A 27,741-nucleotide genomic window follows, 5' to 3' on the forward strand; every position below is an offset into this window, starting at 1 on the left:
TGGGGCGGAAGGGGTGATAAGGAAACCAATTTGAGGTCTGTAAATGCAGAGTAAGGCAAGTACAAGAAGGAAGAAGGAGTGAAACAGCTTCTGCAGCTGCAGGTATCCCAAATGCTTCTCCCCCACCCCCACAAGCTGGGTCCACACCTGCTCAGATTTGATGTGCTCTGATGCCTGAAAGACATCGGGGTAAGAAGGACGCTCGAAGACTCGATCTAAAGCTTCCAGCTGCTGCTGCGTGAAAGTGTCGGCGCGAAGGTGCTTCCGCAAACTATCCACACTGCTCTGGGAATCGCCGTTGGGGACTGAGCCCTCGGATACTTCTGCGAGACACAGGAAGAGATAACAGGGCGTTAGTGAGGGTCGTCTCTCTCTTGCCAAAAGCACCCAATGTCTCCTCTCAATTCTCTGGGCAAGAGGGTCTGGGAACCTTGGCGACGTTCGCTCCAGATCCCAGGCCCATCTCCCAAGTGTCTTTGTGCGAGCTGTTCGCCCCTTTTAGAGAACAACATCGAGGCTTCAGAACCAAGCCCAGTCTGCACAAACTCGAACTCTGTGCTAGAGATGGCGTTTCGCTTGGTGTTTGGGGCTGTTTGCATCAGCCTGGTGCAATCTGGGCTGTGGAGAATTAGGGCTTAGTTTCTTAGTCTGATTATTCCTACTCTTTAATATATATATAATCACCCAATCTACATACCATGTAGCAAAAAAAGAGAGAAAGAGAGAAAGAGAGAAAGAGAGAAAGAAAGAAAGAAAGAAAGAAAGAAAGAAAGAAAGAAAGAAAGAAAGAAAGAAAGAGAAAGGGGGGAGGTGAGGGGAGAGTATAGGACACCTGCTCATACAGGATACAAACAATTTGTACCTCTTTACAGAAAGGGGTGGCCTTTCAGAGCAATGGTCTCCAGTGCATTTGGAACACATAAGTTCCAAATGCATATAATCACTTAATGAGCCACATTCTGAAAGCAACAAAAAGCCATGCGCTCAAGGCTGCTGGTGCGATTCCCCCACCTCAGCCCACACGTCTGCAGTCCTGTTAGTCTACACATCTTTCTACCTCTGTCTGTGGCACAAATAGAGACACACACACTTTGCGTCAGGTCAAATTCTCTGGGCATTGCACACCAAGCTGAGCCCTCCGGTCACTACCTCCTGAACACAAAAGCTCCACTTTACTATCCCCCAGGGCAGAAATTCTCTGCTTCTTAATCCTACTTGTATGTGCACTCCATCAGGCTAAGGTCTCGAGTTGTTATTCATATACCACCTTCAACCTACGCTAGACAAATTTTGATAGAAAACAGCTTCGTACTATGTGTATATATGCAACCGTATTTAGACTTACTTATTTTTTGTAGATTTGCATTGCCCATTGCATAACGAGATCTCAAAACAAGCCCCAACGTCACTGTCACGAGGTAAACAGACCACTAAATAATTACATTTGATTCGTTATTGAGGAATCGCCCGTCCTCTTCCCACGGCAGGCTCTGTCTATTGCAGTCCTCACCAACTTCTGCATTCGGTTATCAGGCACAGAAGGGTGCGATTTTGTGCGTGCCTCCCGACACAGGGAATAATCTGGAACCTCAGACAGCATCCACACACACACATACCCCCATTCCAAGCTGGCTTGTGCTTGCAAAGATACAACATCAAAAAGCCTAGCAATGAATCACCATTCAGATTTCAAGTTGTCGTTAACGACAGCTTTGTTGGACAGATATGGCGGGTCTGTGAGGGTCTTGTGGACTTTGCACTGTTCTCTTCCTCCCTGTGACAACCGGGGGGGGGGGGGTCCTCCAGCAGCATCTCTTCAGCAGCCAAACTATAGAGACTATAGTTTTGTCTCTTGGCTTCCTGCCTCAAGGAACCTGCAGCCCAAAGCTTGCTTCTCCATTGCGGCCTACGGTAGTGCCACTTCCCTCCTGACTGTTATACGTGTCAGTTTATATGTGATTATACAATATGATATAATCAATACTGCATTATATACAGTAACCTAATACAATATCACTTGTAAGACCATGGACAATATTACATATTGATTAGTGCAAGCTTGCAGCCTCTTGCTTCCCAACCCCCAAACCCCCCCCCCCACATTCTCATTCAGTGTGGGGGTGGGGAAGAAGCTGGAGCTAAACTACCTCTCCTCATCTCATTTCCACTGAGTGACTCCCCCCCCAAAAAACCCACTCAAAATCCATGGGTTCCACTCATGCCTGTATTCAGATGTAGACTTCACAGCAGGAGGATCAGTGGAAGGAATAATGGGCACGAACCAGTCAAAAACAAGCAGCGATTGAAATGGGAGACATGGAAGCACATGTTTATAACATTTTTCTAGATTTGCACCTAAGATCAGTGTTAGTACCTTGGGATGGCTCAGCAAGATGCAAGGAAAGCACAGGACCTCAGAAAAGTTGCAAAGGAAGGTGTTGGGTTTTGTTTTGTTTTGTTTTTTACCTTTTATGCAGCTGAGTTGGCCATGAAACAGTATATGAAAAAGTCTGAAATGTATCTGTAGGTAGGGACAGACATCGGACCCTGTGAGGATGTTGGGCTAGGACCCTGGTCCAGCAGGGCTGTTCTTATGTTAATGCTTTTAAAAACCTAGACTGGCACATGGTGACTACTAGGCAACTACATGCATAAATCCCTTAGTCATTTCTGGGTAAATGTAATATACCCTTTTTTTTTAGGTCTAGCTTAAGGAAAATGGCCGATTCTAGGCTGTTGCATGACTTCTGGTGACAGGTGCAGCAGTGGACAAGCGAAAGGAGAAAGGAGCATGAAAACAAAGTCTCTGGGATACAGATACACACTTCCTCTTCTCCTGCTGCTCCCCCCCCCAAAAAAAAACCAGCGAAGAAAACTGCTCTTTAGTGCTCAATTGGAGCAAAGGGCAATTCAGGTTTTTCCCGGACTGCCAGTTGTTCCGATCTAGCACTAAAGAGTGGGTTTTCACTTAGAAAGGACTGGGGCAAGTGCAGAGGCACCATCTTGCGTCCAGGATTGGGGGTGGGGGCAGCACGTGCATGTGTGACGTCATATGTGTGGCACCAAATTGTCAGGAGGCGGCCAAGCGCAGAGCCCAGAAAGAGCCAACCATCAAACTGTGCTGCCCTTGGGCTCCTCCTACACCCTCTCAACATCACGGGGGCCCGCCCAGAAAACACCGAGGGGGCTGAAGACCCCTCTGCCCCTAGGAGTTGGTGCCCTTAGGCAAGCAGAAAACCGATCGGACCTGTGCTTTCTAGGCATGCCACAAGGAGAAATGTAGGCAACTCCACAGTGCCAGAGGCAACTGGGAGCCAGGCGGGCCCACGTCCGGGGTGCCTCAATGTCCAAGCCGCTCCTAACCCGAAGGAAAAGCAAGGGGAGGAACGCGGATGATGCTCTAAAAATGAATTAGGCAGCAGTCGAGGAGGAGGAGGAGTGGGAGGGTGTCAATGACAGTTATTGGACAAGCATGAATTTCGCTCCATCTAATCTATACGACGGGGAGAAATAATCTATATAACATTTCAGGTTCAAAAGTCTGTTTGACATTCTGCCTTCTCTCCCCATACATCACACTGCTTTGCCAGAACGGGCTGTCTGAAAGCCGTGTTTGGGGGGTTTCCCCCTCTCCCCCCCCCACACACACACCTGAAAAAGCCCAGACGACTGCCCTGTGAAACAGGGCACTGGAAAGTCACCAGCTTTGGCCCAAAAATCCTCAAGTCCCCTTCCTCTCTCTCTCCAGAGGACTAAATACAAAACGGACAAATCAATGTATTCAAATGCGTACCTCGGCGCCACCCTGTGAGCCTGGAGTAGCTTACATTTATTGAACGGCCTCCACTGTGCGATTGTGGGAGACGGGAGGAGGTAAAAAGGCAGGGCCCAGGGAGCGGAGAAATGGGCACATCCAAGCACCTCTTCAGGCAAGATCAACCTGGGGAGGCTGCTGAGAGATGCTGTGAAACCACAGCAGGCGTGAAAGAGCAAAGGTCACCTTACCTTGGGATAGGGAGGAAGCAGTGCCGGATTTACGTATAAGCTAAACAAGCCATAGCTTAGGGCCCCACTCTCTTGGGGCCCCCCAAAAAAAATTAAAGGGGAAAAAACCACACCTGGATATATATTTCCAAAATATAAGATAAAAAAGCAAATAAAATTAAACCTACATACAGCAACAGTGTTTTGTGCTGTGTAAGTCAGGCCTGCTAGCCTGCTCCCTAAAATACCACTGGTTTGCTCATTTCTATATATAGGGTGCCTACATTCTGCACGTGCAAATGGCTTTAGATACCTATTAGGTCCAAAAATTACCATGTAGCATATATTCAACATACACAAAACAGCGACAATTTGTTGTTGGCAAAGGACAGCTGGACATATAAAGGGCCCCATTAACTTCAGTAGCTCAGGGCCTCGTCAAACCTTCACCCGGCCGTGGGAGGAATCCGGCAGCTTGAGCATTGTTGTCCAAGGTAGCAAGGGTTGGGAATCAAACCGTCCTCTGCATGCAGGGATTCTCTCCACCCAGGAGATATTGTCAATCCATATTCCAATTAAGTAGCAGAACTTAGTGCTGGTAGCATTAGCCATCAGGTGCAATACAGTTGTTTACATGTGTGCAAGCGAATCCCCATCCGACTGGCAACAAAGCTATTGCACCATAGATGAACGAACGCTTGTCTGTCTCTGGAGGCTTCCGAATAATGCCAGCACAAAATGGAAAACGGCTGAGAAGCCTAATTCTAGGGGGCCCCCTACACTCCTATCGAGCCAGGTCTTTCAAGTAGCACTCATCGAATCATTCACATCAACCCTAGGTCTTGGGGTTTGATTTGTGCCTGCATTTTTAAATGCTCCATCAATCTGCACCCCATGATCCTCCTCCTAGGCTATGGATTTTAACGCAGCAGATTTGGATGAGAGTCATCCACCCGTTTAGCTGCAGACCCAGCTGACTAGGATGACTTTGCAATGAAAGGGGGTGAATTTGCCACCCAGACAGCAACCACACATGGGTGACAATCGCACATAGAATCATAAGAGTTGGAAGAGACCACAAGGACCATCCAGTCCAACCCCCTGCCAAGCAGGAAACACCATCAAAGTCAAGCCTCCGCTTAAAGACCTCCAAAGAAGGAGACTCCACCACACTCCTTGGCAGCAAATTCTACTGTCAAACAGCTCTTACTGTCAGGAAGTTCTTCCTAATGTTTAGGTGAAATCTTCTTTCTTGTAGTTTGAATCCATTGCCCCGTGTCCGCTTCTCTGGAGCAGCAGAAAACAACCTTTCTCCCTCCTCTATATGACATCCTTTTATATATTTGAACATGGCTATCATATCACCCCTTAACCTTCTTCTCTTCTCCAGGCTAAACATACCCAGCTCCCTAAGCCGTTCCTCATAAGGCATCGTTTCCAGGCCTTGGACCATTTCGGTTGCCCTCCTCTGGACACGTTCCAGCTTGTCAGTATCTTTCTTGAACTGTGGCGCCCAGATTACGACAGTATGTGCATTTGCAGTCCCCATACATGAAGATCTACAAATTGTTTCCCCCCTAAACAACCCATATATGAAATTCAAAACATGAAGTAGGCATTTAACAGTGACTTGGGGCAAGGCTAACAGAAATTATAAAATGGTTTTCTTTCTGTGGAGTCTGTTTTGGTTGTTGCCTCGTTCCTTCCTGTCTGCTAAAGGTTCTGGGTAACTCAAATGGCACCAGAGATAGAGAAATAACGGACACACAAATACCTACCTATCTGTTGTTGTTGTTGTTGTTGTTGTTGTTGTTGTTGTTGTTGTTGTTGTTGTTGTTGTATTGCTCCTAAAAGCTTTGAAACCTGAGTGCTAAATCATCTCCATTCTGGGCAGCACAAACTGCGCTGTAACCTAATTAATGCAATCTGCTGCAGCCACCTTTGTATGTATAATTCCACATAGTGCATTCATGCCTGTGTATGAAATGTGCATGTGTACACTGTGACTTTGTTTGCAGGAGCTGAAACCTGAGCTTTCTCAAGCCACTGTAAGCTTCTCCTTCCCTTCATTTATTCAGGGCCCTTCAGATCTTGACAAATCTGTCACTCTAAATTTGCGAGAGATTATGGTGCTCTCCCTCGTACGGAGAGAGGTGATATATGATATCTGCTGCCCCTATTGATTGCCTGATCTGGTGGCAGAGGGCCGGCAAAATGAACTTGAAATGAACATCATGCCTCAACTCATTGTGCGTATAATACACTACTTAATCCCACATTTTTCAGCCGCTATGGAATTCAATTGATCAATCATGTCCCACTGATAGTTCTGTTCTGGGGTTTATTCCTGCTCTGCACACAAACCTAGGACATCATATGCGACAGGCCCCCCGTACAAAGAGAGAAGGAGAGAGATGGCAAGAGAGATGGAGGGAGAGGCAGCCCTACACACAATTATCTGGCTGGAAGCAAGTCTCTGGGAATCCAGTGGGGCTGCTGCTGGGTAGACGAGTACAGGATTGCAGCCCCAAAGATCCAACAGACATGGGTGTGAGGGGATGAGACAGCAAGGAAGGCACTGATGCTGTTCATATTCCACGAGAAAGGAAATTCAGGTTCTACACCAAATAAATTTTTCTGCACCAGAATACTAAAATTTATATTCTGCACTGAAAATAAACGATGCTAACCGAGGGAAGCCGGTGCAACACTCTGCGACTCCCACCTTCTGTTAATAGATAAAGTGCTCGAGGCAGATCTATGAGGCATGGATTCAAATGCTTGGTTAGCCATGGTTTTAAGGCAAGCTTCCTATCTGTGCGTCGGAGCTGAGAGCACGGGAAAGCGAAGTTGAAAATTATGAATCCTAGGGGCCCCCAAAATGGCGAACCGTCAGATTCTGAATACTAATAAGCAGCACTTCTGTGGCACAAATCCATCCATTTTATATCCCGCCTGAAAACTGTGACAATTGAGATTCTGTAGTGTCCCAGCTCCAATGTTTAGAGCTTCTCTAAGGGCTGAGGTCTGTGCAGGTGTGGCATTTCCAGCTGGCTTGGCCCACTGTCTGAAACAGCAGAAAAGACCCCTGGCATATCAACGTCCTGGGGTCTACAACTGGCCCCAGTTCTGTTCCAGGCCTACCAGACGGTAACCAGATATAGTCTGTGGCCGAGATCCTCACTATGTTGCACTTCGCGGAACACGTGAAGGTAAAGCGGCAGCGATCCTGGCAAGCGGCAAACCAGCATGGCACTACTCAATTCCGAACTTAGAAATGGAAAGCGTAATGCTGGTGGTCAACAAAAGAGGCTTAAAGACTCTCTCGAGGCAAATCTTTTAAAAATGTAGTATAAACGCTGACAACTGGGAAACACTGGCCTGCGAGCGCTGCTTTACTAAAGGTGTCATGGAGGAAGAAGAAGAAGAAGAAGAAGAAGAAGAAGAAGAAGAAGGAGAAGGAGAAGGAGAAGAAGAAGAAGAAGAAGAAGAAGAAGAAGAAGAAGAAGAGGAAGAGTTTGGATTTGATATCCCGCTTTATCACTACTCTAAGGAGTCTCAAAGTGGCTAACAATCTCCTTTCCCTTCCTCCCTCACAACAAACACTCTGTGAGGTGAGTGAGGCTGAGAGACTTCAGAGAAGTGTGACTAGCCCAGCAGCTGCATGTGGAGGAGCAAAGACATGAACCCAGTTCACCAGATTACGAGTCTACCGCTCTTAACCACTACACCACACTGGCTCATGGCCTTTGAAGATGCTCAAACTCATGACAAAAGGGAGAAATGTGCTAAGAGGAAGGCACGCTTGGCAAACCCTCACCAATTACTGCCCAGAAACCTATGTTCCCACTGTAGAAGGATGTGTGGATCCAGAATTGGCCTCCACCAGTCACTTATGGACTTGTGTTTATGAAAGACAACCTTACTCGGCTACGAGTGATCGAAGAAGAAGAAGAAGAAGAAGAAGAAGAAGAAGAAGAAGAAGAAGAAGAAGACCCTCCAACATTTCTCCATTGAAAATAAGGACGTCCTAGGGGAAAGCGGGACATTCTGGGGTCAAAAAAGAAACTGGGATGGCTTCTGTAAATCCAGGGCTGCCCCTGGAAAATAGGGACACTTGGAGGGTCTGAAACCAGCATGGTTCTATATTTAAACACTCTCCCCTGGGACTAATGCAGCCTACAGCACTTCAAAGGGGGAGATTTGTGAGTGGAATTGGCCTGAGGGAGATATTCAACCAAGACAAACAGATATCACTGCTCCAAAGCACTCCTTATTTTTTGAAATTATCTGGCTAATATAAGCCCCCCGCTGTCCCAAACTTTTCCTCTCCCTCTAACCCATTCTCTGTTGCTTCCCACCCCCACCGCCAAAGCTCTTTCCCCCCTCAGCTGTGCCCCTGTGTCCCAAAGCAGCCAAGGCCAGTCAGCGTCTTTCCGAGATATCCCCCTTGGGGGGGCTTTCACATCACTGCCAGTTGTTGCCGTTTCAAACTCAATTGTTCTCCTTGGTACTGAGGCAAATGGAGTCATTAATTACCTTCTATCGGCTGGGACGAGTTTAGAAAGCGATCAATACACAGCGCTTGTCATTCACAGCAGCTAGCCCCAGTCTGCGCAGAAAGGCCCGGTTCTCCTCCCCGCTGCCCCCACGCTTTGGGCCCAACAAGAGGCTGAACAACACCGGCGGTTCAAATTCTAGGAACCCTTCCTCAAGCAAACTGTCCAAGGAGCAAGGGGGGAAAGGGATTCTTGTCCCAATTTCCCACGTGACCGAACCCAGAAAACCCCCCAGAAAAAGAGGCTTCCCACCTATTTTTGATCAACACATAACAAGCAGCTTCACCTGGGTACCAACCCCACAGAATGTGCTTTTGTAAACTGTGTTTACAATCGCACACAGTTCCCCTGGCACAGGTTCCTCTCAAATGCATGGCATGGGGCACACCAGTCGTGCATACCCTCCAACATCTCTCCAATGAAAATAGGGACACCCTATTCCATAATCACAATAATAATAATTTTCTTAATTATACCCTGCTCATCTGATTGGGCTGCCTCAGCCATTCTGGGCAGCTTCCAACGTATATAAAAACGTAACGAAACGTTAAAAAAAAGCTTTCCTATACGGGGCTGCCTTCAAAGGTCTTCTAAAGATTGTATAGTCACTTGGCTTGGGGGTTGCATAACCTCATACCCTCCAACATTTCTCTGATGAAAATAGGGACATCCTAAGGAAAAGCGTGACATTCCAGGATCAAATCAGAAACCAGGACGGCGTCTGTAAATCTGGGACTGTCCTTGGAAAATAGGGACACTTGGAGGGTCTGTGAAAGGTGGGACTATGATTTGCTTTAAACTGGTGAGGGTAATCTGATTGCTGACTCGGTCAACAGGGAGGAAGAAGGAAAAAAGGGTTTTTCTCCCTACTCTCCAGTTGTGGCTTCTTAATGAATTTTTGCCCATTTCTGCAAAATGTATGCAAAAATGTTCATCCCTTTTTTTTTTGAGGATCAAGTGACCTCAGAAAACCCAAGGGAGAATACGAAACCCCCTTTGGAAATGACAAGGCGCATGTCATGATGGTGCTGATGAGGACGATCCTGTCAGGGCTATCTTAAGCATATCCGGCGCCGTGGTGCAAAAATCCCTCCGATGCCCCCCCCCTTTCTCAGAGTTGTTGACCTTTTTAAGGGCTGGAGGAGGTGGGCAGCGGCTGGGGGGCAGCTCCTCCGGCAGGGAAGAGGTGGAGGCTGGATGCGGCGCCTCCTGGCTCAACTGGCTGCTTCATGCGGCGGTGGCCACAGCAGGCAGCACACCGAGTGAGCGAGCCTGCACTGAGCGAGCGAGCAGGGCCGTCTCATAATAGGGGCTGGGTGGCGTGGTGCACCAGGGTGCCAGGCCCCCCAAGGGCTCCCCCGCGACCCCGCTGGCATACCGGGCGCTCCCTCCCCAACCCGCGCCCGCCCGCCGGCGGGCAAGCTACAAGCCGGCTGCCCTCCGGAGCCCCAGCTGGAGCGCTGGGAAGGGCGTGCAAAGCCCCGCGCCGCTCCAGCGCACGCCCCTCATCCCCCGCTTGCCCACCTCCCTCCCGCGCTGGCCGCCCCTCGGGGGATGAGGGGCGTGGCGCTGGAGCGGCGCGGGGCTTTGCGACGCCCTTCCCAGCGCTCCAGCTGGGGCTCCGGAGGGCGGCCGGCTTGCAGCGCCATGCCCCTCATCCCCCGCTCAGCCACCCCCCCTCCCGAGGGGCGGCCAGCGCGGGAGGGAGGTGGGCGGAGAGGCGGCCCACCGGGGGCGCCGAGGGATTGTCGCGCCAGGGCGCCCAATCCCTTTAAGACGGCGCTGCGAGCGAGGGTGCGTGTGCCGTTCCCGCTGCACATCGACTCGTTTTTCCCCCCTTTTAGCCTTCTGGCGCCCCACAGAATTTGGCGCCTGGAGGCTAAAAGGGAAAAAAACCAAGCTGACGCTTGGCGGGAGCGGCACACGCACCCTCGCTCACTCAGTGCGCTCGTTTGGCATTCCCCAGACTCTCGCCTGGCACCCTGCACCACTAGCCTCTATGGGTAAGGTGGGCCTGGATCCTGTGTTGGAATTATCCAACTCTTCACAAGCTTTTAAAAATTATGTTTGAAGGCACGATTCACAATGTAGACTAGACAGATGTACAGTTACACGCGCAGGATCGAGGGTGTCACTCGCTAAGGACATAAATGTCAAATATTCCCCAAATTGGAACACATGCCCTGCATCCAGTGATAAGCAGCTGGCAGTGCAAACCTATGCATCTCTACTCAAAAGTAAGCCCTGTGGTCTCCAATGAGGCTTTTATTCCCTAGTAAGTGTTTTTAGGCTTTCTTTTGGGGGACTGGCGCATTTCCCATGGTCTGTGCATAAATAAATGCGTACTTAATGAAGCACATGAAATAATGCAAATATGAGCTTGACAAAAGGAGAGCACCACCATGTAATGAAGTGTATAAGCATCTCAATGAAGATCGTTTGTAAATAATACGCAGACTGCTTATATGTTAAAGACTGCAGAAAGAATCTGCAAACTCAGTGCAAGGGGTATTTTTTTAAAAAACGCCTGAGCTGGCTAGCACAAGGCAGCAAGTTGCTCAGGGGAGCTGGGCCAGAGAAGGAAGTTAAAAGGTAAAGGTAAAGGGACCCCTGACCATTAGGTCCAGTCGTGTCCGACTCTGGGGTTGCTGCGCTCATCTTGCGTTACTGGCTGAGGGAGCCGGCGTACAGCTTCCGGGTCATGTGGCCAGCATGACAAAGCCGCTTCTGGTGAACCAGAGCAGCGCACGGAAACGCTGTGAAATGATCTTCCTGACAATGCACCGCCCTGGAATACTTCAGTCAGCAATGTAAAACCTCCTTTAAAAGGGTTTAGGGACTAAGATGAAGCGTTCTTATTCAAATGGATGTTTTGTTTTGTTTTTGACTTGCTAGACCATTTCTGTTTTGTTCTGTTTATGAATTTTGTAAGCCCCTTCTGGTGGTAGAATCACAGAATCATAGAACTGGAGAGACCCTGAGCATCATCTCGTCCAACCCCCTGCAACGCAGAAATATGCAGCTGTCCCATGCAGGGTTTGAACCTGCAAATTTTGGCCGAGATTGGGGACCCTTACGATTCTAAGATTCTATGAAACTTGGCGTCATCAGCACCACACTTGAAACAAGCGAGCTATCCAGACTGAAACTAATGAAACAAACAAAGGAATGAATAATAAATTCAAAACTACGTTTAGCTTGTAACATATTGGGACATGTGAAGGCCAGATAACTCTGACTTGGTGTGTATGGGGAGGTGTGTGTGTGTGGGGGGGTATATTCAGTAAGGTGAGATAATGAGCAGAATACAGTGGTACCTGTAGTTACGAACTTAATTCCTTCTGGAGGTCTGTTCTTAAACTGAAACTGTTCTTAACTAGAGGCGTGCTTTCACTAATGGGGCCTCTTGCTGCCGCTGTGCCGCCTGCACACGATTTCCGTTCTCATCCTGGGGCAAAGTTCTCAACTCAAGGTAACTCTTCCAGGTTAGCAGAGTTTGTGACCTGAAGCGCTTGTAACCTGAGGAGTTTGTAACTCGAGGTACCACTGTACTAAGCTGACAAGCCCCTCTGCTCCAAAAGTGATCCAACTTATTTCAGGGTTGCTCCTCTGCATGCATGCATGCATTCTGTCCCAAAGTAGTAGAACATGCCTTGCTGCCTTTCATGAATTCGGGGCACAATTCCACCTGAAAGTTCTCCCACACCAGCCTTTTTCGTGTAATACAGTCAAACCTTGATTGTCAAACGCAATCCATTCCGGAAGCCCGTTCGGCTTCCGAAATGTTCGATAACCGAGGCGCGGCTTGTGAAGGATGCAGGATGTTCGGCTTCCGAAAAACCGGAGCATTTACTTCCGGGTTTTCAGTGTTCGGGAGCCGAAACGTTCCAAAAGGGAAGTGTTCGGGAGCAGAGGTTTGACTGTAATGATAATAGTTACGGGTAGGTAGCCGTGTTGGTCTGCCATAGTCAAAACAAAATATAAAATCAAAAATTCCTTCCAGTAGCACCTTAGAGACCAACTAAGTTCTTGGTATGAGCTTTCTTGTGCATGCACACTTCTTTAGATACCGGACTTCCATTTCATGTGGCTCAATGTGGTGCCTTCCATAGTTTCAGTTCCAGGTAGGTAGCCGTGTAGGTGTCTGAAGAAGTGTGCATGCACACAAAAGCTCAGACCAAGAACAAACTTAATAGGTCTCTAAGGTGCTACTGAAAGGATTTTTTAATTTTTTATTTTGTAATGATAATAGTTTTCTTATTTGTAACCTGCCCATCTGACTGGGTTGCCCCAGCCACTCTGAGCAGCTTCCAACCTCTATAAAAACATAATTAAAACATTAATTGTGCTTCCTTTCATTCCCGTAAGATACACATTGGTATACTGCTGGCCCACGAACGAGGTGAGAGAAATACTCCTTTGGCCCGCTCCCCATAAAGCTTTCTTTCCCAGTAGTAGCAGCAGCAGCAGGAGAATCAGCAAAGCTGTTTGTCTTTGCCACCTGCAGTAAAATAGGCTCACCCCCTAGGCGTCCATCAAGGTGGAGCTCTGTTGAGAGGAACAGGCATCCCCTGGGGTCAATCCCCCCGCAGGCTTTAGGGTGGAATCCTGTCTGGCTTCCCGGCCCCATTTGTGGCGGTAGGGCCAGCCTCCTGCAGCATCCATCCTCTACCAAAACAGAAGATTTCGTTAGCTTAAAGGACACAAGCGTGGCAAAAGAAAAAAAAGGGTGGGGGGAAAGAAGGGTGGGTGGGGAAAGGACGAAAAAGAAAAAAAAGAGAGAGATTACCTTGCATGCAGTTCCTAACTATGCTTGTTTAGAGAAACTGCTTGCATTTATGAAGGCTTTGGTGCGGAAAGCTGGGTTGCAAATGACTGCATCGGAACGACAGTAAAAGCCATTAATTTCCTGTTATGTTATCCGGTGTTGGGGGCTTTATTAATTTAATTTTACACTGTCGAACAACAGCGAGAGCTGACACCACCACACTCAGAGGGCTCCCCCCCCCCTCTTCATAGCTGCGCTGGCCTGACATGCAAATCAACGCTATTATGGGAACCAATGAAGTCTAAGGGGGCTGGCAAAACTCAGCCGTCGCTCCTCCCATGAATCTCACCACTTGTTTACACACACACAGCCAGAAGCAGCCATAACACACTCAGCCAGCTTCGCTATTGTCACACCCTCACTGCCTCCTTTCCGGGTTTACTGGCTTGGCCTCCTCTTCTCCCAAATTTGCTCTGTTCTGCACAACGTCTGTTTTTGAAAAGCTCTCTTCTCTCCCCTCTAACCTTCCGCTCCAAATCTCTCCACCACCACCACCACGGTGCCACATCTTTCAATTTACTGCACAACTTGATCTCTTCCGGACCACCGATTCATTTCAAAATGCTTTTTCTGAATCATCCACACCCCAGCAGCAAGAAGCTGGTGGCCCCTGCCTCCTTCTTGACTGTGACTGACACATGCCTACCTTACAGAGTCCTCGCCTGTGATATGTATGCAAAAGAATTTGAACACCTATGGGAATTGCTAAAAAGGTGCTCTTTGTTTTTGGAGCTATCAAGTGTTATGTGGTGCTTTGCAGAAAGGCCGATTCATTTGAGCACTGGTGTTTAGGAGATGTCTTCTTAGCGCAAACATTGCTTAAGGCCAATGAGGCAGGAAGGCAAACCCAACGAAGGACAAAATGCAGCCGTATCGTTTGCTGTCGTTATGCGACCTAGGATGTTTCTTGGGAAATTTCCCGTGACTGGCTCATACGTGCAACTGTTTGAAGTCAGGCATTCAAGTTTCCCTGAGTATCCCATGAATTGGGAATTTCACCAGCTCAGAGAGCAACAATACTTTGCATATGATGTGTGTAACCTGTTCCAAAGTGGGCAAATATGTGCGTTCAAATGAATTCGGGAACAATCCTCTTTCTGGAAAACATTTTGGCAGAACAAGCTCTTGAGAAAGCACTCTGCTTGTTCACTGGGAGTTTGGGCATTAAATGAAATGGTTGCATTCTGTCCTGCACTTTGCTGCCTTCTTCCTGGCCTCTGAGTCCCCCCCCCCCTCTGCCCCTGGAACTTGGACTGCATTTTATATTGGGGACTTCTCTTATACAACATACACACCCCTATTCTTCCCATTATAGAACCAAAACTGCTACCAGCCCCAAGCTCCAAGTTTTGCACATCAATATTGCAGGTAAGAACGCCACTTTGCATATAGCGTAAACTCAAGTCCATCGATAGTGGCTTCCCCCACTATTGCAACCCACTGATCTCACTCTCTCATTCTCTGTCATCAACCCACTTCTCCTTGTGTTAATTTCCATCGCATTGGGAGGCATCTTTCTGAGATGCTCAGGGCTTCAGCATATATATGGTCAGTAGCAACCCACCCCCCTCAACACACACAACACCTGGGACTCAGCTACATTAGTTTTTAAAAAATAGCATTTTGAATGCGTTATAAACATGCAACACTAGATGGCGATGGAAAGCAAAAAAAATTATTTGTGATTTTCTATAGTGGTTTTTTGTTGTAACGATTTAATTTCTGACTTATTTACAGCGTGTTTTTTCCTGGGTGTAGATCCACCCCTGGACTATTCATCCCTTCCCCCCCCCCCCGAAGAGAATCCTGCACATCTGAACTTAGCCAGAACAAGAGTGTTGTGGAAGGCAAGTATTCTCTGGGCTTTTCCTTTCCCAAACCCATTGATGTGGGACCTACATCAATACACACACATATTATTCTCTCTCTCTCTCTCTCTCTCTCTCACACACACACACACACACACACATGCATGAGTGTTATCTGGTTCTCCTACGCCCAGTACATATTTCATCTGCACATTTCATTCAGTCATTAAACAGGTATATTTAAAAACGAAATGCCTGTTGAATACACTTTATTGAGAGTTCGTGTGAGTGTGGGGGTGCACAGAACCACAGCCCACTAGCTGCACCAGTAGAAATTCCTTCCTACAGCTACCAGCTGAGATATCCCACCAAATTATTAATTATTATCATCATCATCAATAATAATAATAATAATACCCCGCCCATCTGGCTGGGTTTCCCCAGCCACTCTGGGCGGCTCCCAACAGAATATTAAAAACATGATAAAACATCAAACATTAAAAACTCCCCTAAACAGGGCTGCCTTCAGATGTCTTCTAAAGTTATTTTATTTCTTTGACATCTGATGGGAGGCTGTTCCACAGGACAGGCGCCACTACCAAGAAGGCCCTCTGCGTGGTTCCCTGTAACTTCACTTCTTATAATGAGGGAACCGCCAGAAGGCCCTCAGAGCTGGACCTCAGCATCAGGGCCGAATGATGGGGGTGGAAACGCTCCTTCAGGTATACTGGGCCGAGGCCATTTAGGGCTTTTAAGGTCATCACCAACACTTTGAATTGTGCTCGGAAAAGTATTGGGATGCAGTATGTTTGTAGGAGGAGGACAGAAGAAGCACGTTGAGCAGGGATGCTGCTGCAACCCACTTATCTAGGGCTCATGTATGAATTTGCAGTCTCAGAATGCTCACCTCAAGGAAGCAGTGAGCATTATAAGCTCCCAAATCTGGCTTGAACTAAAATCTGAGCCAGATAGAACCCACGCTTTTATCTGTATTTACCCAGCCAGCCCCCCAACGCCCCTCTTCCTTTCCAACTTCAGCCAGATGGGCTGGTGTCGGCAGCAGCAATGGGATTGCTCGAGCCTGGTGCAAGATGCAAGGCAAAGGGTCTCTTCCTCCTCCCCTTGTCCAGCCCCTGGCAGTAGCAGCATCGCAGAGACCAGAACAGGATCTCACTTTCCCCTTTTGCATGGGCTGAGCAGTATCACTACTGTCACAAGCAGGCTAACAAGTCAATGTGATTTGAAGGGAAGGCTGTAAGAGTTTAGGGCAGGCACCCCCAACCTCCAGATGTTTTGGACTACAATTCCCATCATCCCTGACCACTGGTCCTGTTAGCTAGGGATCATGGTCAAAACATCTGGAGGGCCACAGGTTGGGGATGCCTGGTTTAGGTGATGAGAGTGCTGGATGGGTTGGGGAAAGGAGGTTATTATTACAGTGGTACCTTGGTTCTCAAATGCCTTGGTACTCAAACGCCTTGGTTCCCAAATGCCAAAAACCCGGAAGTGCTCCGTTTTTCAAATGTTTTTTGGAAGCCGGATGTCCGATACGGCTGTCGGCTATTGTTTCTGGGGCACCTGCACCAATCAGAAGCTGTGCCTTGGTTTTCAAACATTTCAGAAGTCAAATGGACTTCTGGAACAGATTAAGTTTGGCGCTTTTGTTTTTGCTATTTACCGTATTTTGCGTTTTTGCTTTTGAGGCTTTTTCGGTTAATTTGTTTTTGTGGCTGTGTGGAACCCAGTTCAGCTACTGACTGATTGATTTTGTGATTGCGGAAATGGATAACCCCCCCCCCCCAATATCCAAACAATGATTATTACCAGTGCAGGTAAGGGGAAAAAATTTAAAAATTTAAATTTTTATCATTTACAATACTGTCTTATTTATTTTATAGTACAGTACATTGATTATTGCTTTCATTTCATAGATCAATGGTCCCATTGGATAGTAAGATTCACGCTAAATTGCTGTTTTAGGGGTTGTTTTTAAGTCTGGAACGGATTAATCCATTTTGCATTACTTTCTATAGGAAAGCACGCCTTGGTTTTGGAACACCTTGGTTTTGGAATGGACTTCCTGAATGGATTAGAAGAAGAAGAGGAGGAGTTTTGATTTGATATCCCGCTTTATCACTACCCTAAGGAGTCTCAAAGCGGCTAACATTCTCCTTTCCCTTCCTCCCCCACAACAAACACTCTGTGAGGTGAGTGGGGCTGAGAGACTTCAGAGAAGTGTGACTAGCCCAAGGTCACCCAGCAGCTGCATGTGGAGGAGTGGGGAATTGAACCCGGTTCACCAGATTACGAGTCTACCGCTGTTAACCACTACACCACACTGGCTCTCACTGAATTAAGTTTGGGAACCAAGGTACCACTGTATTATTATTATTATTATTATTATTATTATTATTACAGGTGGGTAGCCGTGTTGGTCTGCCATAGTCAAAACAAAATCGAAAATTCTTTCTAGTAGCACCTTAGAGACCAACTGAGTTTGTTCCTGGTATGAGCTTTCGTGTGCATGCACACTTCTTCAGATACACTGAAACAGAAGTCACCAGATCCTTAAATATAGTGGGGGAGTGGGGAGGGGTATTACTCAGAAGGGTGGTGGGAATGGGTGATAGGCTGATAAGTGTGGAAAACCTGTTGACGACTCTAAACGGCTGCAATTAGTCTTGCAGGGAAGGGGTGAGATGGCTAAAGATGGCTTTGTTATGTATAATGAGATAAGAATCCAATGTCTTTGTTCAAACCAGGTTTCTCCATGGTTTTAAGTTTGGTGATTAGTTGCAATTCAGCCACTTCTCTTTCCAGTCTATTTCTGAAATTTCTTTGTATTAAGACAGCTACTTTGAGATCTTTTATAGAATGTCCTGGGAGATTGAAGTGTTCTCCTACTGGTTTCTCTGTCTTGTGATTCCTGATATCAGATTTATGTCCATTTATCCTTTGGCGTAGGGTTTGGCCTGTTTGTCCAATATAGAGAGCTGAAGGGCACTGTTGGCATTTGATTGCATACACAATGTTGGAAGATGAGCAATTAAATAGTCCTGAGATGGTGTGTTTGATATTGTTGGGACCAGTAATGGTGTTATCCGGGTTTATGTGGCAGCAAAGTTGGCATCTGGGTTTATTGCAGGCTCTGGTACCAGTGTCCATGTTGAGTCCTGTTTTTGTATTATTGTGGGTGAGGAGCTGTTTGAGATTGGGTGGCTGTTTGTATGCGATGAAGGGTCTTCCTCCCAGAGCTTGAGAAAGAGAACTGTCATTGTCTAGGAGAGGTTGTAGATCTCTGGTGATGCGTTGTACTGTTTTAACTTGGGAGCTGTATTTTAGTTTAGTTCTAAAATATCCACCTGATGAAGTTAAACAACAGATCGACAGAGCCAGACTGATACCCAGAGAGAACTTGCTGCAAGACAGACCCAAAAAAGAAAATAACAGAACACCACTAGTCATCACATACAGCTCCCAAGTTAAAACAGTACAACGCATCACCAGAGATCTACAACCTCTCCTAGACAATGACAGTTCTCTTTCTCAAGCTCTGGGAGGAAGACCCTTCATCGCATACAAACAGCCACCCAATCTCAAACAGCTCCTCACCCACAATAATACAAAAACAGGACTCAACATGGACACTGGTACCAGAGCCTGCAATAAACCCAGATGCCAACTTTGCTGCCACATAAACCCGGATAACACCATTACTGGTCCCAACAATATCAAACACACCATCTCAGGACTATTTAATTGCTCATCTTCCAACATTGTGTATGCAATCAAATGCCAACAGTGCCCTTCAGCTCTCTATATTGGACAAACAGGCCAAACCCTACGCCAAAGGATAAATGGACATAAATCTGATATCAGGAATCACAAGACAGAGAAACCAGTAGGAGAACACTTCAATCTCCCAGGACATTCTATAAAAGATCTCAAAGTAGCTGTCTTAATACAAAGAAATTTCAGAAATAGACTGGAAAGAGAAGTGGCTGAATTGCAACTAATCACCAAACTTAAAACCATGGAGAAACCTGGTTTGAACAAAGACATTGGATTCTTATCTCATTATACATAACAAAGCCATCTTTAGCCATCTCACCCCTTCCCTGCAAGACTAATTGCAGCCGTTTAGAGTCGTCAACAGGTTTTCCACACTTATCAGCCTATCACCCATTCCCACCACCCTTCTGAGTAATACCCCTCCCCACTCCCCCACTATATTTAAGGATCTGGTGACTTCTGTTTCAGTGTATCTGAAGAATTATTATTATTATTATTATTCACTATAATTTATTGTCCACCCTTCACCCTAAGGTCCCAGGGTGGGTTACAACATTAAAACACAACATTACACCACAATATTTAAAACCACTTAAAACTACTTAGAATCCCAGAATTTCTATATATGGGGCTTCATAGGGTGTGAGGGTGGAAATAAGGCAGGCTATTTTTCAGTTTCTACATCACTAATCTCAGGCAAAAGCTTCTCTATGGCCAGGTTTATTTTAGAAAATCAGAAGGGAGGCTGTTAGCTTTTATTTATGATTGAGGAATGTTTGCAACAGTCTCTAGAATAGGAGGGGAGCCTTTGAATGCAGCTCAAATAGCTTCGCACTGGAACTCAAATCCCCACTCTCAATCTTCGCCAAAGGGCCGAATCCGGGCCAATTTTACATAACCACTTTTTGAGTTTATTTTCCCTAAAAGAAGAGTCGTCTTTTGTCTGCTTGGACAGAACATGGCTGTATTTTGGATCACCTGCATGCATAGATCCCTGACCATTCTTCATAGAAAAAGCTTCTAGCAAGTCACACCATGAGCAACGAGTTTTCACACCTTCAACCTGGGCAAGTAAAATGTTTGCCCAACTGGAACAAGTGCAGCCGAAATGGACTTGCTCCCCGAAAAGCACCCTCAAAAGTCCACACGCGCACATTGGGATGCCGTGCATTCTGCCCTGCAAAAGCTCGTGTGCATTGGCTACCTCAATGTGGCAAATGATAAAAAATTTATTTCGGTAATTTATATCGCACAGCTGGTGTTTTGAAGTGTTTGCTCAGCGACGAACAGCTGTATTTAATATTTGGCAACCGACCCGCAATGGCATATCACAGCGGTTTTGACATTTCAACCTTTAGGCAGCGTTTTCAGACATTTGCTAAAGAACCTCTTCATGCCTGCCGGAGGATTTGCAGGCACGTTCGAGGTGGGTTCCCAGCCGGTTTGCGCAAGCCAATGTTAGGCTTCATCATCACCCGTTATTCCCCACGTGCATGTCCTAAAACAAATCCATCACTCCACAGAAGCCGCTCAATGCAAATGGAGATCTTAAGCAGTAGAAAAGCTGCCTTTCAACTCTTCTCACCAAGAAACCCTGACAAATCTCCAAAGGACTCTCGGGTAAATTATGCACGGTTGTTATTTGATGGTTCATTTGCAATACTATTTGACGTTAGGTGGTGTCGCGCAGAACCAAAAACTGACATGCCTGCTGCAGAAAACCTCCTAGGCTAAGATCTCCATTCTAGGCTTGCCTGGTGACATGTCTCCGGCCCCCATAATACCCTAGGAGTGTTTTAAAACAGCTTATGCCATTTGACAGGTAACATTCAATGGCAATTAGTATTTTACAGCTGGCGTCTTGTGAGATTTCACATTTGGAGCTTTCCGAAACAAACAAAAGCCTAATTTAACCCTTAATCAACTTAATTTTTTAAAAAATAGTTTAGCACTCTGAATAAGCATGCTGATCCTCTGGGAATCATTGTTCAGGTGGGATAAAGGATGCAAACCTGTATCAATTGTCCCGACCCCCCAGCCGCAATGCTCCTATCCTTGTTCATCAGGGCCATGAGGTGCCTGGCTAGCTCAGTTGGTTAGAGCAAGGTGGTGATAGAACAAAGGTCACAGGTTCGATCCCCATATGGGACAGCTGCATATTTCTGCATTGCAAGCAGTTGGACTAGATGATCCTCAGGGTCCCTTCCAACTCTACAATCCTATGGGATGCGCAGGGAGTTTATACAACAGCAGGAGTTCAAACAGCCCATGGCAGGAAGTAACTGGACGGGAAGTAATAAGATGTTTTCTGTTTCCTTAGGCTGCATACAAATTATACCTTCAAAGCACGTTATTTCTCTCAAAGAATTCTGGGCTCGGTAGTTTGTTAATGGTTGCTGGGAATTATAACCGTCTTTCTACTTTTGATGAGGGTAACCTAAACATACATAATAAAGGATTTATTATACCAGTGGTTTTCAACCAGTATGCCATGGCACCCTGGGGTGCCATGAATGATGGACGGGGTGCCGTGGGCAACACTGGCCTCTGTTCCTCTTTCCTTCCCTCCCTCCTCGGATGCCCTCTCTCACATCTCTGCCTCCCAAAGGCTTGTGTGGCTGTTTGTTGCAGCAACCCTGGCTACAAGCTCTGCAGGTGAATGGTGCCTCTGGGGCTGGTTGACAGCAGCTGAGGCAGCTTCGGAGCAAGCAAGCAAGCAAGCAAGCAGCGGACCCCAGCCCACCAGCCCTTGCTTTTAGGAATGGGCAGACAAGTCCTAGCCCTCTGTGGGGCAGTGTGAGAAGGCAGCTCTCTTTGGGGCAGTGGGGGGGGGCAGCTCAGAGACCGGGGCAGGGGCAGCGGCTGCCCGGAGGACTCCCAAGGAGAGGGGAGAGGAGAAGAGGCTGAGGGAACACGCTCCAAGGGAGGGTGTTTGAGAAAGGGCGAGGGGCTGCCAGCTCTGCAGGGAAGGGGTGACACAACTGGGCTCCTGAGCCCCACAGGGGTGCCACCGAAAGAAGGTAGCTGGTCAAGGGAGCCGTGGACTCAAAAAGGTTGAAAAGCTCTGTATTATACATTAATGACTATTAAGCATTTCTTGAAAGTTTTATGCAGGGCTAATATTAAAACTCAGCATACTAAGTTTTGGGATGTCGCCCTTCTGGGAAAATGAACATACAAACTGAGAATCACCAGAGGCCTACGTAAAACGGATAATTCTGTACCAGTTTTGGTTCGACTTTATCTCCTTGGTAGGTACGGAGGAATATGGGGAAGAACCTCCACCTGCTTTGGAAGAAATTTACTAATATTTTAACACAGAATGTAAGCTTGAGCTTAATATTGTGACAAATTTCCCTCGACATGGTAGGGTGTCTGAGTTGTTTAGCATTTATGATTATTGAATTCAGCATGTGTGCCTCTTTTACAGCTCTAAGTACAATTTCCCAAGATATCATACTCCTTTGGTTTGTTTGTTTGTTTGTTTAATTTGCTTTATTCAAAGATTTTTTTCCTTATCATACGGTTTACAGTTTGTTTTTAACACAGTTGCTGCTTGCTTGTTAATATACTGTAACTATATTTTTTTTGTATGTTTGTAACTCTGTGATGGGCAAACTGCAGCGCCCAAAACATTATCCACAGCAGCTGCATCAAGAGTTCACTGGCTACTTTATAACTTCTGTTTAGAGTTCAGCCTAGTTAAATGAAACAAAAAGCTGTGTGTGTGCATGCTGTGTGTGTGTGTGTGTGTGTGTGTGCATGCGCGAGTGCATGCATGCTTCAAGGGTTGTGTGGAAGGAGTAAGGAAATTAAAAGTTCACTAGCGGCATTTCTTTATCATAAGTTAGTTTCCACTAAAGCTGAAACTAACTGGGCATCACATAAGAACCTCTGTGAATTTTGAAGCTGAATATACCCCGGATATGCTCTGAACACTTAAAACATTTGCTGAACAGTAATTGAATACTTGATATCTATATTTGACACCCAGCAATCTCTTTTTTTTTTCATTATTTGACAGTATTCAAGGGCTGGCACAGAATGGTGTTTCATGTCTGACAGTATTTAAAAATTGGGACACGGTAGTATATTTGACAGCTCACAGCTCAGGAGATTGTCCTGCCAAAAATCAAAACGATCAAGAGATGACAAGAAGTATTAAAGCGCTCCCATTTTCAATTTTGGAGGCCTACTCCTGCTCTCACGACCCAAACCCGAGTTTGGAATTTTAAATTCCGCATTCCAAAACCCAAGTCCTGAAAGCCTCGCTTGTGCACTTGTGAATGTTCACCCCGGCTCCACATCCTTATCTATCTTTATAGTCGTCGTGAGCAAGTCGGTTCTTCCTCTGCGTCACCAAAACGGCCTCCCGTTTCCCTCCAGCTCAATGCTGGGCGATGTCACCTTGTCTCCTCGGCCGGTTGGAGGAGAATCAAACGCGATGGAAACCTGGTGGAGGGGCTTTGATGCCTTCCTGCCGCAGAGCCGATTTGCTCTTCAGTCACCAAGTTAGATTAAAATGGAACCTCGGGTTTTGTTTTTTTTGTGGTGGGCTGGAGCAGAGCGCCAGTTCTCAGGGTATACACGGGGAGATTATCGCTGGACCTGAGGCAACCGCTCAGCAGCTCCTGCAAAAGGAAGCCCACGCAGCACCCCCTGCTGCTGCCTTTTGTAAAGGTTGGGATTTCTGAGCCTGCCGTTGTGGAGTACTGTCAAGGTCAGCAGGTTTGGGTTCACTGAACGGTCAGGATGGTTTGAATTACTGGTGCTGTCTGCCGATTCCGCCACTGATTGCTCCCTGCTCTGGAGCACCGGCGGTGACAAGATGCTGCCCGTGTCGCGCGCCGAGATGGCAGCATGACCCTTGGGGACAGGCTTTCCGCGGTAGGGAGGCTGGGTGCCACGAAAAAACGAGGGTGGGGGGCAAGGATGGAAAATGGCACCCTGTGCTTTGACTTGGCCTGGGGACATGAAACGATGCTTTTCTGCTTCCAAATCTCTGTCCCCCCACCCTTAAAGAGCCCCTTATTTCATCTTGATCTTATGAGGGCAGGAACCACATCCCGAGCTGGAAAGGACGGAGATTACCCATCATTCCTGGAAGTAACCAAATCCGAAAGCTACTTTGATGGCTCACCTAGCACTCTGCCAACTTATCGGTCTATCCCTGGATCCTGTCCTGGTCATAGCCCCCAAACTATGTGCAATGTTGCAGTGCCCAGCAGTTCATCCTGAAGCTAGATGATGAGCATATCTAAGAAGAGAGTCGTTGTGGCCAAGACAGATACACTTTCTACAGCTGTGGACTTAGACCAGGGATGTACTCCAGCCTTCCTTTTAAATTATTTTTACCATTAATTCATTAATTCTTACTCACCCACTCATACGTAAATGCTTACGCCCTCCCTCCTAACACCCTTCGGACATTCTGCTTTGGGGTATGGCTTCTTGCCCTCCAGATGAGGCCTGGGTGGCAGGTGCAAGGACTTCCAACTATGGTATGGGACTAGTCAACACGAGAGGCCTTGTGATGACTCGAGAGGACAGCTCACCTGCTCTCACGAGGGCGTCAATGCCTAACTCCACCCCTTTGAGCGCCTTCCCTCATGGTTTTGTCCCAACTTTGCCACACCATGGCTGCTCGGCTGCTCCTCTGGGGATTGGGGGAAGAAGGACAAGTCCAGGTGGCTCTACTAATGCCAGCGATTAGGTCACACGCGCCATCTTGCGAGCATCGGACCCAAATCGTCTAGGTGTGCAGGCCACAGCAGCAAATATCCACAGGTGGGGGTAAATGCTCAGCCAGGAATCTTTCACAACCAGGGCTCTCTACCACCTGTCCTAGTTCCAGCTGCCAATCGGATCAGATTTTGTTTATTTTACAGACCTACAGGGCCAAGCTTGCTCACTGCTCTGTAAGCTCCCTGTCTGCTCATAACGCATCGGCCGTTTTGGATACAGATAGCCAGATCCACAGACTGTGCAGAGCCTACATGACATACCCTCCAACATTTCGCCAATGAAAAATAGAGACAATTTATTTAATATAATAATAATAATAATAATAATAATAATACCCTGCCCATTTGACAGCCACTCTGGGCTGCTTCCAACAGATATAAAGAAATAATAAAACATTAAACAATTTTTTAAAATCCCTATACAGGGCTGCCTTCAGATGTCTTCTAAAGGTGGATATTGTTACTTATCTCCTTGGCTCGCATGACTCCATACCCTCCAACATTTCTCCAATGAAAATAGGGGTGTGCCCCCATACTCTCCAACATTTCTCTGATGACAATAGGGAAAGCGGGACATTCCGGGATGAAATCAGAAACCGGGGCGGCTTCTGTAAATCCGGGACTGTCCCTGGAAAATAGGGACGCTTGGAGGGTCTTAACAACACACCCACCTGCCCTGTCATTGGCTTAAAGGTGGTCAAGGTCTTAGAGAAGACAAGAAGCCCAGCAAAACAACGCAGGGACCAGGAGTGTTCCAGCAACCGTCTCCTCCGCCCCAGTTCTTCACAGCCCCCTCCCCTCCTTCACTTTCTGCTGGATGGAGGAGCCTGCCTGGCTCCTAGAGTCTTGCTGGTTTACATTAATGAGATACATAAAGCTTAATCCTGCGGTGGCCTGAGCAGCTCTACAAAAGGAAGTAATAGCAGCCCGCCATGAGCGGTGTCGCTCAGGTAATTGGTTTATCTATCTGGAAGCAGGGGTAGCAATCTCCACCCAGACAGACTAGTAGTAAAGTCTCTTCCTTAAGGCTATTTCCTTTGTCTTTTCAATTGCTTTGCACATCCATGTGAGAGAGGGAGAGAGAGAGAGAGAGAGAGAAAGAGAGAGAGAGAGAGAGAGAGGAGAGGGGGGGAATGTTAATTTGTGAATTAATGGCTTTTCTCAGCGGAATTGTAAATTCAAATGTCATCTCACATGGTGATACTGCGCCTGGGCTTCTGAGGAAGAAATGATAAACGCCCCCCCTCCCCATCCTCCCCCCTCCCCAACATACACACACAGACACACGTTTGGCTCCTCTCCTCAAGAGAGAATCATGTAGGGCAAAACATGCTACTTTTAATTTGCAGTAACAGCACAACAGAGAATGCGGAGGTGGCCGTTTCCCAGCCCTCCTCCTCCTCCTCCTCCTCCCTCGCATAACCTGGATGGCTCCCCGATTGTGTCTCCCCTCTTGCCCATTTCAAACATGTCCGAGAGCACAAATTGTTTCCGCTCTACCCTTTCCCCTTCCTTCCTTCCTTCCTTCCTTCCTTCCTTCCTTCCTCTCCACCCCTGCCAACCACTACCGAGAGCATCACTGGGGAGTGGGGAAGATAGGGTCCCCTTTCCAAAGGGTACCGTGCTCCCTTCTCCTTCAGTAGTCAGGTGAATTAATGACCCTGAATTTAAAGTGAGCGCTGATATTCCAGCCTTGTCTGCCTGCCTTGCAAAAAAGGGGAGGAAGGCTTCATTGTTCCTGAGCAGGAGGCGGGCAGTGGTGAGGGAGATTCATGGATGGAGATTGAATATGCAATTTTCTTTCACCTTGCCAAGAGCTGCCCCTGGGCTGTGCCTGGCCTAAATTCCCCCCCCCCCCCATCCTTCTATTTTCCCCATCTCTGCCATCTCTGGGCCCTCCTACCTCCCTTTCATTCTTTCCAGAAAATTACCTTCAAAATTGATTTCCACTTTTACAAACAAATATAATGGGAACATGAAAGGGGGGAAAAGGCAAGTCCGTGCTATGATGAATTAAGGCTGTCAGAGGCTCTTCAAGTCATCTCTGCTTTGTTTTACAGGCCAATCGGGGTTTTCTCTTGTCAATGGTAGGTACTGCCAGCCACTTCCTGTCTTAGCACTGGGAGGGGTTCCCTAGAAATTATCTAGTCTGCCCTCTGCCCAGAGGCAGGTGACCCTGTCACCCTGGCGAATACAGCTGAATTCAACAGGACTTACTCCCAGGTAAGTGGGGTTAGCATGGCAGCCTTCGTTATAAATGATTTGGCACAAAAGAATGGTCTTGATGTTTTATATTGGAGTCTAGAACTTGTGGGGAGATGCATCACAAAAAGAAGAAGATAAGAAAGACCATTTGTGGGTGAGCAGTAGATTAACACATGGCGGTTGGCGCTGTGCTCTAAACCACCGAGCCTCTTGGGCTTACGGATCGGAAGGTTGGCGGTTCAAATCCCCATGACGGAGTGAGCTCCCGTTGCTCTGTCCCAGCTCCCATAGCTGTCAACTTTTCCCTTTTCTTACGAGGAATCCTATTCGTAATAAGGGAATTTCCCTTTAAAAATGGGAAAAGTTGACAGCTATGAGCTCCTGCCAACCTAGCAGTTCAAAAGCACGCCAGTGCAAGTAGATAAATAGGTACCACTGCGGCAGGAAGGTAAATGGCATTTCCGTCACGGTGTTCCATCGCGCCAGAAGCGGTTCAGTCATGCTGACCACATGACCCAAAAAAGCTGTTTGTGGACAAACACCGGCTCCCTCGGCCTGAAAGCGAGGTGAGCGCCGCAACCCCATAGTCGCCTTTGACTGGACTTAACCATCCCGGGGTCCTTAACGTTTCACTTTTACCTAACAGATGGTAGGTCTATAAAGAGTTGTCATTCCCAGGTTGCAAACAGCAGAAAGAAACAGAGCCCAACATGTTAAAAGCTTTAAAAGTAAGCACTGTCAGTCAAGAGGTTAGTAGGACATATATTGCAGATGGATGGCGGTGAGAAGAAGCCAGTGTTTTTCCTGCTCCCATACACCTC

At 47.2% G+C, this 27,741-nt stretch overlaps 1 protein-coding gene across 17 annotated transcripts in view; it reads right to left on the minus strand.

The window, feature by feature from the left end:
- Positions 1 to 27,741, minus strand: part of PAX2 (paired box 2) — a 130,955-nt gene that overhangs the window by 34,825 nt on the left and 68,389 nt on the right. For 10 of the 17 annotated variants that reach the window (XM_033148656.1, XM_033148659.1, XM_033148655.1 and 7 more), the window contains one exon: positions 148 to 323. In XM_033148656.1, the coding sequence (XP_033004547.1) occupies positions 148 to 323 (176 nt within the window). Of the gene's footprint in view, positions 1 to 147; positions 324 to 13,064; positions 13,212 to 27,741 lie in introns of all 17 variants that reach the window. The other 7 variants (XM_033148647.1, XM_033148651.1, XM_033148645.1 and 4 more) reach the window with 1 other exon arrangement.

The sequence above is a fragment of the Lacerta agilis genome, chromosome 5 (assembly GCF_009819535.1).
Source record: "Lacerta agilis isolate rLacAgi1 chromosome 5, rLacAgi1.pri, whole genome shotgun sequence".
Classification (NCBI taxonomy): Eukaryota; Metazoa; Chordata; class Lepidosauria; order Squamata; family Lacertidae; genus Lacerta; species Lacerta agilis.